General features: G+C 48.7%; 1 protein-coding gene and 1 long non-coding RNA gene across 14 annotated transcripts in view; one reads left to right on the top strand and one right to left on the bottom strand.

Annotated features, from left to right (window-relative positions):
• LOC116850871 overlaps positions 1-15,076 on the top strand; it is a 488,766-nt gene that overhangs the window by 371,385 nt on the left and 102,305 nt on the right. For all 9 annotated transcript variants that reach the window (XM_032829662.1, XM_032829664.1, XM_032829661.1 and 6 more), the window contains one exon: positions 6,631-6,740. In XM_032829662.1, coding sequence (XP_032685553.1) covers positions 6,631-6,740 — 110 coding nt within the window. The remainder of the gene's footprint in view (positions 1-6,630; positions 6,741-15,076) is intronic.
• LOC116850881 overlaps positions 1-15,076 on the bottom strand; it is a 131,890-nt gene that overhangs the window by 108,775 nt on the left and 8,039 nt on the right. The window lies entirely within an intron of this gene.

The raw sequence follows: 15,076 nt of genomic DNA, 5'->3' as shown, positions 1-15,076 counted from the left end.
GGGGGGGGGGGGGAGGGAGTGGTGCAAAAGGGGCGAAGAGAGGAAAGGGAGTGTTAGCGGCGACCCCGAACGTAGTTTGCAGGGTGCGTGCTATTTGACCGCTCGTGCATCGATGCACGCTCTCTTTGCAATTGTCGCAAATAAGATTTACATCGCGCGCAGTTATTGACTAGCTGATTTGCGCCCAGAAATGTGCGTTTTGCGCTACGGCTTGTCGCGCGAATTCCAGATTTACGAGCGGATTGGACCGTCCAGCAATTTCTGGACATCCAATATTCTCAGACGATATGATGCATGAAAATTGTACACGGAGAAGTATCGTAACAAAAATGATATTAAAATTATGTTTCTTTTGTACAATGTTTTCTCATGCAGCTGGACTATACTGAAATTAGTAGTGCAAATTGTTATTGAAATAGTAAATTTGACGATTTATTTGACATAATGATATAGAAAAAAAAACATTCAATAATTTTATATTAAAGAGTCAAATATTTTTCAATAAATATACAACAACTTCGGTCATAATTCTGTACGATTCAAAATTACAGAAATGTTGCTGTAATTTTTACTATAATCTTTTCTCCGCGTATTACAGAGATAGCGTGTATTTTAAGAGAATTCATAAGTTGAGTTCTCTCGAGTAGTACGGAAAAAAAAGATTTGCTAATATATGGACAACTAAAATTATTAACTGCAGGAGCAAATTTTCTTGCTTTCATAGCAAAGTTATTTAGTTGTGATAGCTAAATAACTTTGCTATGAAAGCAAGAAAATTTGCTCCTGCAGTTAATAATTTTAGTTGTCCATATAGTAGCAAATCTTTTTCTCCGTGTAATACTCAACGATAAATGTACGCGAATTCTTCTACATGAGATTTTGCATCGTCGCGTTAGCTATTGCTCCGCTATCGACAACATTTATCGAATTCTTCGACCTATCGGAATGCACTTGGCGCACACGCGCACACATCAGGATCGATTTTAGCCGCGGAGTATCGCGGGTATCGCGGACTCGTTGACCGATGGAGAAGACCGTTGTCCGTCACTGATCAGATTTAACGATAACACATCGGATAATTAGATTCTAACCCCTAATGCCTGTTACCAATCAAGGTATTATCAGCGGCTGGTGTAATTACGCGGCCGAAATTACCTATTCTCTGTCGCGTATCTCTCGCAATCTCCGTTCGCGCCCCTTATCACGCGATACGAACTCTCTTTCCGGTGTGCAACGACGTTATTACGCGTACGTGAGATAAAAGTACTGAATAGCCTCCGGACACGTACCTAATCCTGGATATTCTTGTTGTTTTTGGCGTTTAGATATGAATATTAAAACTTTCAACGTAAAATGTACAAACTGGTTCTTATTCTGAACTTTTTATTTATCGATTATAAATATAAAGTGGCTTTGAATGTGACTGAGAGCCAATCAAAAATAATTTATAAGCTACATTTAAAGACACTTTTTCTCGATAAAAGACAGTTGAGGGTAAGAACAATTGAATAAATACCCGTGTTATTTTGAAAGTTTAATTATTCGTATTTAAAGGTCGAAATAGTAAGAATGGTCAGAATTAGAAACATGTCCAGGAATTGGTACTTTTACTTTAAATTCCGATAAACCATCTTTTTACTAAACTGGCCACGTTGGTCACGCATGTTGTCGTGTGTAACTCGCGCCACTATTATTGTAAAAATGTGATTTACAGCGATAGTTAAACGATAGACAAAAATAAACCAAGTTCGTTGTAAGAGAAGATGATTTACATTTGATATCTGGTAATCGTATACAATGATGATTTGATCCAAGAATTTAAGCAGACATACATTATATAAAAGTATCAGGAGAAAATAGATATATTATCGTGTAATGTAAGGGGAATTGTTCGTGGCGAGGAGATTCAATATGCTCTTCCACATATAAATTCACGGTAGCAGAAAAAAAAAATCGTGACACAGAGTGTCTTAGAACTCGGAGGTAGGAGATCGTCTTCCTGCCAAATCGTGTTTACCAATTTATGAACGACGGACTGTATCAGTCGCCAATTTGGCAGAGATTCGAGCGGACAGTAGTCATACGGTCGTCGGTAGAACGCCAAGAATGCGGACGCGCGCGCGCGTATACGTGTGAGAGTGAGTTATCTAGTACGATCGGTCATGGAATATTTCCAGTCACGGTCATTGTATTCGTTTTCCAGTGGCGCGAAAACTGTTGCTGATTGCTCGCTCGGGGATGCAGAGTCACAGCCGCGAAATGTACTCGTTATCTGCGCGAATTCGTTATCATTGCCAGATCGAGAGTGTCGGGAAGTCGAATCGCAATCATTAGTTTTCACACGCAATCCGCGCGCGGAAACAATCTAATTCCGCTCCCCTCCCCCTCAATTAGCTTTCATCAAACCACGTGTCGATCAATTTATCTAAATTGAATATTCGTGTCACTTTGAAATAAACGCGACTTCAAGTCTGTGTCGCGTTTGCAATTACATCCGTCTATATCCGAATGGAGCCTCTTATCTCGAATATCGATTTTGATTGCGTGTTAATTCACACAATCGCCGAGAACATTTCGAATCTTTAATTATCACCAACAGTTTCGAAACTCTACGCTGCGTCGACGCTGAATATATTCCGCGCGCAGGAGAACAAACTAGTATTTCTAGCCAATTTCGCTTCGAATGAGAGAGTCTATTTACGTTTTACAAGAATACCCGAATGCACACATACACATATCTGCGCGTACACGTGCACAGCGCCGTGCACGCGTACATCACGATTCGCAATGCAATTATGCACACTCGTTCTGGTGAGACGCGCTTCGCCTGCCGAGACATCCGGAGGTTCGAATACCGGCGGGGATACGAAACGCGAATGCAATCGAGGTTGGGTCTCGCAGTGCAGCCCCGACTCGGTTAAGTACACTTTATTAAGCATGCCATCTGCACGTTGCACCAACCACTTATATGGTAAATGGAATTACAAACGCATCCCAAGCTGCGGGATCCCGGGCTGCGACTCGCACCTTGCGTTCGCAATGAGCGGCGCATACGGACCAGCCGTTATAGTAACGCCGCGCAATTGAATAAACGTGCGCGTTTCGTAATCGACGATGACCATTACCGTAGGGGAGGAGAAGTATTAATCGTCAAAACGTACTGTGCTGTCATTAGAGGCAATTTAAGAGCAGTTTTCGTCGAGTGAATTACGTTTCTCGTGACGTGCAAAATTCATTTCGCGGATGTGGATATCGCTGAACTTTATCGATTTGAATACGTGAGATAGTAGTACACAATTTGTGCAGGTGATCGAAATTGAGGGAGTTTCGGGGCTTCCGATTTCCCTGATCGCGACCGAGATCCATCGGATCGCCCGGAGCTTCTGCTCGCTTCATTATTATCAGCGGTGTTCTCTCACATGAACGCTATATTACGGAAGATCTTTCTCCTTTTTCCAATTTTTCCTTCTTGTTTTTTTTACAGTCGGAACATGCGTCGTATTACTATTCCGACATAATCTTTTGATACCATTGTGAACGTTACTTTGATGGAACGCCAATTCTCGGTTGAGCGTGAGTCACGATTTTCTGACGGATTTGATTGATCGCATTGTGGTCGCGGTCCACGTTGCAGAAAATCCACATAAAAGAGAAAGCGCGGACCAGCCCGGCTGTGCAATGATTTAGAGCGATGCTTTCCGCGACCGATCCCGACCCGATAACAAACTTCCACTCGCTTTTATTCGAGCGCGGCTCGACTGCCGCGATCTCCGCGGAATCGCCGAAGAATTTATCGAATCGTAATCGCGGTCGCGGGGAGCCCGAAATTCCGCGGCGCGGCCGAATTCGGATGAGTCGCGGTATCGCGATCGGCGAATTATTCGGCCATGAGAGAAGCGAGCCTGCCGTTTATCAAACTCCGCCCGGCTCTCCGTGTTGCCGCCGGCAACTATCGAAGACAGGTTCGTTGATTTATTAAATCGCGGCTGCCAAATGAAAAAGAGACAGACAGACAGAGGGAAGGAGGGAGAAATCTATTAACAGAGCGAGACGTCGCGGTCTCGTCGCGCGACTCGGAAGACAAAATTATTTAAGTTCGCGCGTGTTCTCGATGTTTGTGCGTCTTCGATAGGACTGGGTATATGGGATTTCGGCAAATATACGGCCGCGTCCGTCGATGTCTGATGAGAAGAGACTTGTTTACTCGCAATTTGCTGATTTCCGAGGCGGCGCCGCGCGACGCTCACTCTAAGAGATTCGCGAGCGAGAAAAGCGTAAAAGGCTCCGTGTACACAAGCCGGTTTTCAACGGGAAGTCCCTTTTATCAGTGGGATGGATAAATCCGGTTTGTGTGTTTGGAGGAAAGTGCAGGACGAGTTCAATAATCGGTATGATACCGATGAGAAGTATAAATACAGTTACAAAGTAACTCCGTTTTATTTCTGCAGACTTCTCCGTTTGTTTGTCCATTCGTTCGTTCGTTCGTTTCTTACGAAAGAGGAAAAGTGTATGTATTTATTTTTTTTCAAAGCGCACCGTACTTGTTTCCGTTTTCACAGACTGTCGAGCGAAAGTTCAACCGTGGTCGGGAAGAATACAGAAGATTGCTGTGGATTTCGATTTCTGCGTGCGCGCCTCGACCTCGCGCGTATTTCCTCGTAGATATTTCGACGTGAGAGAAAAATACGGTGAGATATCATTTTTCGCGCGCGCGCATAAGAGAGCAAGATAGGACGAGAGAAAAGAAGAGGTTGTCCGAATGCACTCGCAGATGATTTCCCACGACGTGCGAAAATTGCTCTCCCGGAAAAACTGTTCGTAGACGTTCATCTTTCGTCGTAGTCATTATTCCATACTAAGCGAGCATATGTTTCCTCCGGGCTGCGCGCCGTGCAAATAGTGCGCCGGGAGTTTCCGGCGTCGTTGCGGCGGCGGCAACGGCTTTGAAACAATAATTAATTAGCCTCCTCGCGCACAGGAGGAAGCAATGCGGCGCGACGAGGTGAACGATGATCGCAGGTGTTGCACGTCGGTAACGACGATCCATAGAGACGTGCAGCGTTTCCGACGTCGCGGGGATAAATTGCAGGTGGATGCTGCGCCGTAACCGCGATCAGCCTGCAGCAATTTTCGATTGCGAGCTCGCGTGTTCGTTCTGCCGAATAACGTTTGAAATACCGGAAGGCTGGCTTCTCCTTTATCTCTCGACACCGACTTTCCCGTCGACCTCGGCGCGGAGGGGATCTTTTGGGACAATTGAGCTCCCCAACGAAATTGCCGCGCAACGCCGCAGAAACCTCGTTGTTTGTTCACGTTCGAACACACCGACACGATTTCGGACAAAGACTTTTATACAACATCTAAACTGCTAAGATCTGCATAATACGCGATCGAATAATTGATGCCAGGTACAAGTGGTGATGGGGATTGTAGCCATATTTCGGGAAAACATATGCATGTCGATTGTTTAATTCTAATTAATCAACTTGAAAGTCAAAGCTCATAATATTATGACCTTTCCTCTCTGTTTTGTGTGTATTATATGCTCTTTAAGTCTTGAATTCTTTCTCTTTCGTATCGTATATATGCTCTCCCCTTCTTTTTTTCTGCGTGTTTTATAATATTACTTTTTTTCTTCATTATTGTGTCAGTGAGATTATTATTATTATTATATAGAAGTGTTTCATAGTAATTTCTATCTCGTATAACGGGCACGCAAGCGGATCAGAGAACGCTCTGATTGCGCGAGCTTTCAATACTATTGCCGTGCGCCATTAATGTTATATTATTAACAGGGCCTTATACATTCAATCGCTCAATCGTTGTATACCCCCCATTAGTGTGTCCAAATACACATCGGCGTTCCCGGCAAACACTTCAAAGCTCCCGCACGGATGCCATTAAACGCTTCGCAATTGAAATAATGTACTAGTCCGTTGCATAGTACACATTACATAGCATATTATGTTATTGATACCGGGAAACTTGCCGGGAGAGTCTACGCGCCATCCGATACCATTCAAAGCCCGAGTATTCCCGGCGAGACGAGCGCTTTTCACTGAGGAAACCCGCGAAAGATCCTTGGCGAGAAGCCACCCTCGGGATCCTTCCTGTCCTAGCCCTTTTCCCCGCGCGACGAGTTGCGTCGGACGATCGATGTTGACGACAGGCCAATCGACCATTAAGTATACCCCGGGTCGTGCGCGCAAAAAGAACACGCTGGGCGATCAATCTTCCATACGTCGAAGTCTTGTAGAGACGCCGTCTCGCGTCTTTCACGGCGTCGGGGAAGAAAACAGGGAGCGACGTCGACGTCGTCGTCGTCGTCGTCGGCGGCAACAGCGGGATCGCGGAAGAAACATCGCGGCACGGCCGAATCTTCGTTTTACGGCAAAAAGTTGTTAGTTGGTGCGTCCGCCACGATGGTGGTAGACGTACGCGCTTCCGGGGACGATCCCGCGGCAAATTACAACGAGAAATCCACGATCCGCGATGCGTTCTCGGCTGTCGAGAGCCTGATAGACGGTCGATTAGTCTCCTATTTGTCGTCGAACGACCGTCGACGTTAACTTTCTCTCTCTCTTTCTTTCTCTTACGACAGCTAACTGATTCGCGTCTCTCTGATTGCAGGTAGCAGCGAGGAATCGAGAGCCGGTGGCTGTGATCCTGGGAAGCTGGGAGTGAAGAAACCGAGACCGAAGGCCTCCTCGCCGAACCGGCAGGGACCACAGCAGTGTCAGGTGAGTCGCAATCGGAGATGCCGCAAATTCGGATCTTGCTCGTGAAAATCGAGGAAGCGCTCCGCGTTTTATGAGTCGGTGTTTAGAAACATTAATAACTTTGATGGAGCAATATTGACACTTGTTATGCGAACCGCATAATAGGTGAATGCTGTCGGATAAACCATTTGTCACTTGACTTCCATTCGAATTAGCCTTCGCGCCGATGATAGCGCGCGACTGCTCGCATATATATAGAAAATGTTTGTGCAATTATTATCAATCAGAATATATCTAGCCGCCGCGCGATAATCCCCGATAATTCGACAGCGATATCACCGCGCTAGCGCGCACTCTCTTCTACAACGAGCTTCCGGTTTTCACGACCCGAGTTCTGTTCAATCCTAAGAGAAAGAGAGAGAGAGAGAGAGAGAGAGAGAGAGAGAGAGAGAGAGAAATTCTGCGAGATATTTCATAAAACACAACATCCGCGCGATCGCGTCGACTTCTCTCGTTCGCGAGAAGAAAAAGAATCATGCTCCATTATTAATAATTATTCTACGTAACGTAAGCGTACGCCTGTTCGTTCTACCTTAATGAAATTACTCGAATAGCTTTAATTAACTGCCATAGCGGGAACATTGTTTTTAAATATTCCCGTATATGCACGCGAGAGCCGCGCTTGTTTAAGCTGCGTGTGTGCATAATGTGGCCGCGTTTGACGAGGAACGACGTCCTTTTTGCCGGTGTATTTTAATTAAATCTGGAATCGCTCGCGGAAATAGCGGGAGCGTACCACGTTCACGTAAACTGACATTAGGTAATTGTCTCCGCCGATTGATTAAAAGTTCGCTGAAACGAGGCGCCTCTCCAGACTACGCGCGCACAGATTGCAGCCGGCCTGGCTCGAACCGGTAATTACGCTACTCTCTAATTATCAGCGCGCCAAATTTTATAGCCTGTCACTAAGATTTAACGCGCGACACCGACGTCACGTCGTGCGAACTCGCAGAGACGACCGCAACCCTTTTCCTCTTTTTTTTCTTTTTTTATCGAAATATCCTTAAAGGTCCTCTGACATATTCGATACGCTCCATTTTAGCGGTTAGCTTGCTGTAGAGAGCGCGCGGCCCAACAAAGAGCATTTTCACGGGGAAGAACGAGGCGACGGTTCGTTAGCGACCGATCGAGTTAGACGACCACGATCGATGACCACGGGGTGTGCTCGAAAACCGTAGCGCGAGGCCGCAAAATTCGTGCTAACCCGCCCCATGTTCTGCCCCTTTCGTCCCTATCCCTGCGGCTAGAACGAGTCGAAACGGCGCCATCGAACGCTAACGACGCTGACCCACTTTCCGCTTGCGCCGGCGCGCTCGCTGCAGGAAGCCGCGACGCCGGGGGATGATGCGTTCTCGCCGGCCGTGACGCGCAATCCTGACGAATTCTCGCACGAACGCGGCATTTTTACGACGACGGCCGTCTCCGCCGACTCGGGCTCGCGCCAGGGAGATGTCTCCCTTATTTTACAGCTGTTTCTCTTGCATTCCCCGACTTGAAGCGCGGCAGATTATTACTTGCGACCATACAACGCGCGTTTATTTCTAATATTGTCGTCCTATGGAATTGTCGCTTTCTCTCATTCGCGAATCACGAAACGTTATTTTTCTCATATCAACTCTCCGAGTGCTCATGAATAAATGTCGTGACGTCTCTTGCAGAGAAGAATGAGAAAGGTAAAGATCAGTCGTGGAGATAATCGATCTTAAAAAAACAGTCGAATGTTAGCTCGTATTCTTCCTCGAGTATCTTCTTTATTTCTCTTACAGTTACCTGTTTCAATGGAGAGTACAACGGGAAATAACTGTCTATGTTTGGACGTGTCGCCGATCGTACATCTGGCGACTTCCCGCGCGCAAATGTGTCGCATGTAATCCGCGAGCGTGCAAGATACGAATCTCGAGCCACTGGCTCCGATGCAAGTCATTTTGCACGCGGCGCGAAACGACGGGCGCGTTAGCCTTGATTTTAGCGCGCGGCTCAATTTCCTACTTCCTGGCCCGCCCTTCGTGACCCACATTAAGACGCAACGGCTTGCGCTAAAGTGCCGGACGGTTGTCGGGGCTGTTTATACACGCGATACACGCGCGCGCACGCCAGCGTCGTGGTCGTGTGCGGAAAGGCTGTTGAATATTCAGGTGGCGCGAACCTCGAGCAGGCAGAGCAAACACGGCGCCTCCGTGATGTAACACACGAACGCGATACCCCGTCCCCAGTCTGTGCACTCGACCGATTTAGGCGTGCCTTGTGGTATTTAGCAGCTAACCCTTTCAGAGGCCTGCCGCCTTCGCTGATTGATCCGCTCCTCTCTTTCTGTCTCGCGATGCTCTCTATCTACAGAGAGGAGGCAACTTTTTCCGGCGATATTCGCGACCTCGTAAATTCAAATTCCGTTACCTTAAGCCAACCGAGAGTTTTGTTTACCTGATCTCGATGCGAGACGAGAATTATACCAGCGTCTTTAACGTGCGCTAAGCACATAACGCGTGTACACGTTCAACTCTTCTCCTGACAGGATCGATCAGCTATGCCATTGATGCTGCGCTTTTATTTTCTTCTCGTCCTTGTTCTCCTTCGTGACAGATCGCACGCTACGTCGGATCGTATTCCATATAGCCTCTCCATGCAGTAGCTCTCCTTGTTTCACGCGCCTCTTGCTCTTTCACCCTCGCTACTCGTTCTCCTTCATCTCTGCCGCTTCCTCTTTCGTCCCCTTTGATCCGTCGCTCTTGTCGCTCTCGTTCTTTCTGTCCCTTTCGTCCCCATCTCCCAGCCTTTCTCCCGCGTAAACCCCGACGGCCAAGAGCAGCAACAGCAACCCCTCGTCCTCGTGTGCCTTGTTACGTAATTAAATGACGGTCCGCCTGACTTGTTGACAAGCCTTGTCGATGTATCGAGTTAGCAACGAATTAAGCCCGTCCGCCTCGGCTCGATTATGGCTCTCGGATATCGGCGCGATCCAAAGGGGGTGGCACTCTCGAGAACGGCCTTTGCGGCGGCGGCGACGGCGGCGGCGGCGGCATCCGACGTGACGCTCGGCTGTCTCGCCGGAAATTGATCGTTATTCATTACAGGACGCTCTCGTCGGAATTTTCCTCGTCACGGCCGTACCGCCGCCATAATTTATGCGCCAATTATCGCGCTCGGCATTATGCGCGAGAGACGGTCGATTAATGCCGCGCGACGCGAGATAAAGTTTTTTTTAATGCACCCTTATGGCCGGCCGCGATGCATCAACGATTTCCATTTAGTCCCCGTTTGACGCACCCGCGCGGCCTCTCATAGATGCCATCATTTCTGTACCGACGCGGCGCGCCGGCAAGCGCAGGCTAATTAATAATTCAAACGCAGCACGCCGCGTTTTATACCTTGCGTAACGACACAGCGGATTGCGGATATAGTGATATTGAAAGTTTGAAAATCTACGGGATGGGGGAGAATAATGCATGCGGTTATTAAGCGCGTCCCGTCAACGGCAACGAATTTTACGCCGAGGGAGCGAGTCACGCGATTTTCACGAAATCGAAGTCCCTTTTTGCGGTTTTACGTGAGAATGTTTAGCCCAGGGACTATATATTGTCGCTGCATTCGTATTATTTCATCCGAAACGCGCCCGTACGAACGTGGAGGCAGCGGCGGCGGCTGAAGCCGATGGAATTGCCGATAAAATCGCCGAGCGTATCGATTTTTCACCCCGTTGCGACCGTACATAAAACCATTAATTAATTAACCAGACCAGACGGTACACACATTACAGAAGCTTGGAGGTCTCGTGGTAATTTCGCTAATCAAACGGTCTCTTCTCGGAGAAGTGCGCGGACCGATACGCGATAATCTAAAAGCGAAGAGACACGTCGTACAATGGAGTAAATTGATTGAACCGGGCGAGATCGGATAACTGACTCCCTGTCGCGTTGACGTTGCGGTCAGACCGTCGTTCTTTCCTCCTTCGTTTGTTTTTCTTTCTTTTTTTTAACGTTCTCGTTTTGCTTCTCTCTCTCTCTCTCTCTCTCTCTCTCTTTCTTTCATCTCTTTCTTCACCTTCTCATCTCGCCGCCGTCTTATACGTTATCGTCTCCGAAGATAGACGAGCGTCTCGGAAATGTCATCGACTTATCAGACATCGCGAGCTTTATCGTGAACGATATATTCTTGGCCAAGGGAGGAAACGGGTCAACACAATCTCCCAATTCGCGCGCGCGCACATGTGTGTGCACGCGCTGTGCCAACACACTCGGCCGTTTATTCTGGACACGATGTACTCGCAGCGTTCACGGTGACACGAGCTGTTAATTAAGCCGACTTCAACCCAAGTTGTTGCTGGATCTGTATGTGCAGCCTGAACCTTGCTACGTCGTAGTTTCCGGCCCAGTCTGCGTCCCCGTTGTCGATCTACCCTCCGCCGTCTCGCTGATGTTCTGTTCTAAGCATACCCCTTGAGTTGCAACGAAGAGACCAGATTTCTGTTCCGACGAAAATTATTCGTTACTACTATGTTACTATTCGCGCGCACGTACGCGAATTTGTACGTGTCGCACGAGGAAATTAGCGATGTCTATCTTGAATATGACGGATGCGTATTAATGATAACATTACCCGATAACGACAAAATGCTCGCGAGAGTACCGTATATCTTCCGTTTATCAAATGGTCGGGATTCTGAGCTTCGCAAACGAGACAACGTCGATTCCATACTAATCTCCCAAAGTCGCTGATAAAATCTCTTACAAGTGATAAGTGTAAAAAAATTATTACTCTCTTCAACGTATTAATTGTGTAGCAATTTTTATCACTGTGGAAAACTTTCATATTGAGTTCACATAAAGGGACACTCGGTACACTCGACATTTCTCAGACGAGTGGCAATATTCACATTAATATTAAATTTAGGCATTCCTCTGACCCGATTACGCGCGATATGTCGTCATCACGAAGGATGTTTCGCGAGCGCTCGCAAAGGGAAGTATTCGGCTTACGCTAGCCTCGTTATCCGCTATTCGCGGGAGGAAGTTGGTGGTAAACGAACGGCTCGGCACACGAAGCTTGCCCTTCGCGTACAATAGAAATCCCGAGCGGTAACGCGATTTCCTGCATTCCATTCATCGCCCTTTTCCCCAGCAACGCAGTCCATTCGTGCATTACTCGCCTTGTCCCCGACTCTCAACGAGAATAATATCCTCTCGCGCCATCATGGCGGCGAACCTTTGTGTCTTTGCAGCATCAGCAGCGACAACGGCACCGTGCCTCAGCTGCCTTCCTCATTATTTACGGAAGCGCGAGTTTCTCGTCTCCTCACCGGCTGTTGGTAAAAAGATGCACTTCTTTAAAAGATTCGCCTGCCCGGAAGCAACAAATTGCATTCGCCCCACGGCCTCGCCCGCGTCCCCCGGGGGTTACACCACCACCTAACCTCTCCAGAGAAGAGACGGAACGAACGTGGTTAGCCGGAACAAACGTTAACCGGATGAAGCCGCAGACGCGTCTTATTCGCGAGTCGCGCTTGCTCTCTTTAGCGAGCTTCAAATAACGAAGTAATCCCTTGTCTCCCTCTTTCCCTGCTTCTTCGCTTTCCTTCTTCACGTCGGGTGTCAACGTTCGCGGCTGATTATTATTGCACGCGCGCGCTCACGGCCGAATTAAGCTAGCAGCGTGGTCAGAGTGCAGTTATTTTCTCGTAATCGAACGATACCTTGGCACAAGGTAACGTCTTTCGCGTATTTTCCCGTCGATTTTTCGCACAGAGATCGTGGGTGACCCTTGATTTTTTTTATAAGTTACCGAGCCGGGTTACACGAGTTATCGCGTGTATTTTCACTGTATCGCCGGTCTATGTCTGCGCGTGGAGACGACACGGATCGGGGGTCCTCAAACTAGAGGGCGAGAGATAGAACGAAAACCGCTCTCGACGACGGAAATCCTCCCAGAGAACGTAGTTCCGTCGAAACTTGAGAACGGAGTATCCGGAGTGCCTTCGCTGGCGACATGCGCGATTTCACATCCGATCTCTCATGCCCGTTCGCCTCATCTCTGAGCGCAGAGCGCGGCCACGACGAACGTGGTTGGCCGAAACGACCGTTAAGCGGAACGACCGATCGATGAGGCCGGCTTAAACCACGAATCGTCGGTCGCCAGCCCGACCAGCTCGGTCCAAGTGTCCTCCCGCATCCCGCGACTCGTCTCCCTGCCGGGCTTCCCTCTTAACGAAGTATCAATGTTACCACCCGCGGGATTACGTATTCAGGGCCCGGTGTTGGTCGGTGTACATTGGCGGGTTCGGCGCTACGGGCGGACTGCAGTCGTGAGCCAAGTGGAGGCGGCCGAGAACCATCGTGCTCGGCGTGGTGGTGCGACCAGGGGGTCTCGGGACGAGACGGCGGGTTGGCAAAGGGAGTGGTAGCAGAAAGGCCAGGAGTAATGATGTTTGTTTAGCTCTCAAGGAGGGACCGCGTCGGGGGTGGAAGATACGGGTTTTGGCACGAGGATGATGGGTAGGGGACGCGAAAGACCGTGCCCACGGTCGTTGGGCTCTCTCGTCGAGGCTTCTCGCTCTCCGTAACATCCTCCTTCTTCTTCGTCCGTCTTGCCTTGCCCTCTTCCTTTCCGCTATCTCTCACCCTGTCTCGCCATCTGCCGTTTCTGCTGCTGCTGCTCTGCTGCTTCCCCCGCGCCGTCATTCCGGCCGTTCCTCTCATCTTTCTCCCTGGTCCTCGCCTCGTAAATTGAAACTCCCGTATGTTGGCGTCCGTGCATCTGGAGCTCCTTAGGAGTTAAGCTACGCAAATTAGATTTTCTGCTTAGGAGCCAGAAGTACGACTCCCCTTTCCCTTGGCGCCCACCTAACTTCCCCTTCTTCACTCTCCACCCCCGACGGCTCCTGAGAGATCACCCCAACCGTGCGCAAACCTTCATTCCTCCTCGTGGATATCCAGACGGCTGCCATCTCTTCATGCCCCAAATTTTCGCGTTTGCGTCACTTCTGCCTCTTTTTTATTCCTACTTGGTAGTTTTCTTTTTTTTCATGTTCCTCTCAATGTTTTTTCTGCTGTCTCTCTATCCTCTCCTTCCTCTCCTACCCTCTACTCGACCCGTCATTGCTGCTTCACGTCTTTAGTCAATATTATCCGCGACGCGTCAGAGAACGTCTTAATACCTTTTCGCTTAATCTGGACCTGCCCCCGGTAATGGAAGTGGCGCAATTTTTCTACCTATGGCCCGGATTTCTTTCGTCATGCTGGGGAATTCTCTCCTCGTATTGTCGGCGTTCGTTATGTACGCTCGTTCCTTTATGAAATGGAATTTGTTGGCTGTTTGCTAGATCTCAGCAAATGTTTGCCGACAGATTGTATCGTTTAAGCTATACATGAGTCGCCATGGCAACCGTGGGCCATCGTTAAATAGTATCGCTTTGCATGAACGCTTGCGAGGATTCCGCGCGAACTTCGTACGCCGCTGGATGTCAACAAGTGTTTTTCTTTTTTGTTTTGTTTCACCATCGGAGAGCCAATTCGCCAAACGAGTTTCTGCACGATCTCGCGATCGCTACTGCAGTTAAATTACGACGCGTAAAAAGTGCTAAAAATAGTGCTATCGATCCTGTAATTTCAATTTCCAGCACATTTACTCCGTGAATTTAATCAAGTCACGGGTGAAAAATCGATTCGTCCGCCATCACGCGGATCCTTGTGTGTGACTTAACGAGAGTCAACAGCCTCAAATAACGCGATAAACGCTCGGCGTTTAACCCTTTCTCTTGTTCTCCCCTTCCGCTGGGTAAGCACAGGTTTTCGAGCCGGAAGAAGGACCGCCGGCGGGTAAAGTCGCGACTTCGGCCCCCGCTTGCCGCCTCAACCGGAATCAGCGCGGCAAATCGCGTCCCGTCGTGCTATCCGCGCCGAATGGAAATAACAGCGAAACGAGAAGCGGGAAGGACTTTTCCGATAATGGAGAGCCGGAATCGTGCCGTCGCACGTCCCCCGCGTCGTCACGTGGCGGACGCAGGTGCATTGGAAATTAATTTCGGCTTAATGCCGCGCGTCGGCACCGCGAATCCTTCGACGTGACGACGAATTCCCGATGCCGCCGAGACGTGATATTCGAAATCTCGATCGTGGGATTCCTCGAGCCGGGCCATTAGAGCGAGTTTAGCCAACGCCGTCGTCACCGCGACTATCTTTTACTTTTCGCGTTATTGATGTCGAAGTGCGACTGGCACGCCAGATCGTTCAACGTGCTCTTTGTGACGACGTCGTGGCAAGTTCACACCGCAAGAACTTGATTAATCTCTGCGTCAATTTCGCGGT

The sequence above is a fragment of the Odontomachus brunneus genome, unplaced genomic scaffold (assembly GCF_010583005.1).
Source record: "Odontomachus brunneus isolate Ranch 3 - 2012 unplaced genomic scaffold, Obru_v1 Obru_scaffold_158, whole genome shotgun sequence".
NCBI classification, from domain to species: domain Eukaryota; kingdom Metazoa; phylum Arthropoda; class Insecta; order Hymenoptera; family Formicidae; genus Odontomachus; species Odontomachus brunneus.
The sequence above is the reverse complement of the archived record's forward strand: the minus strand, read 5'-3'. Positions and strand labels throughout refer to the sequence as shown.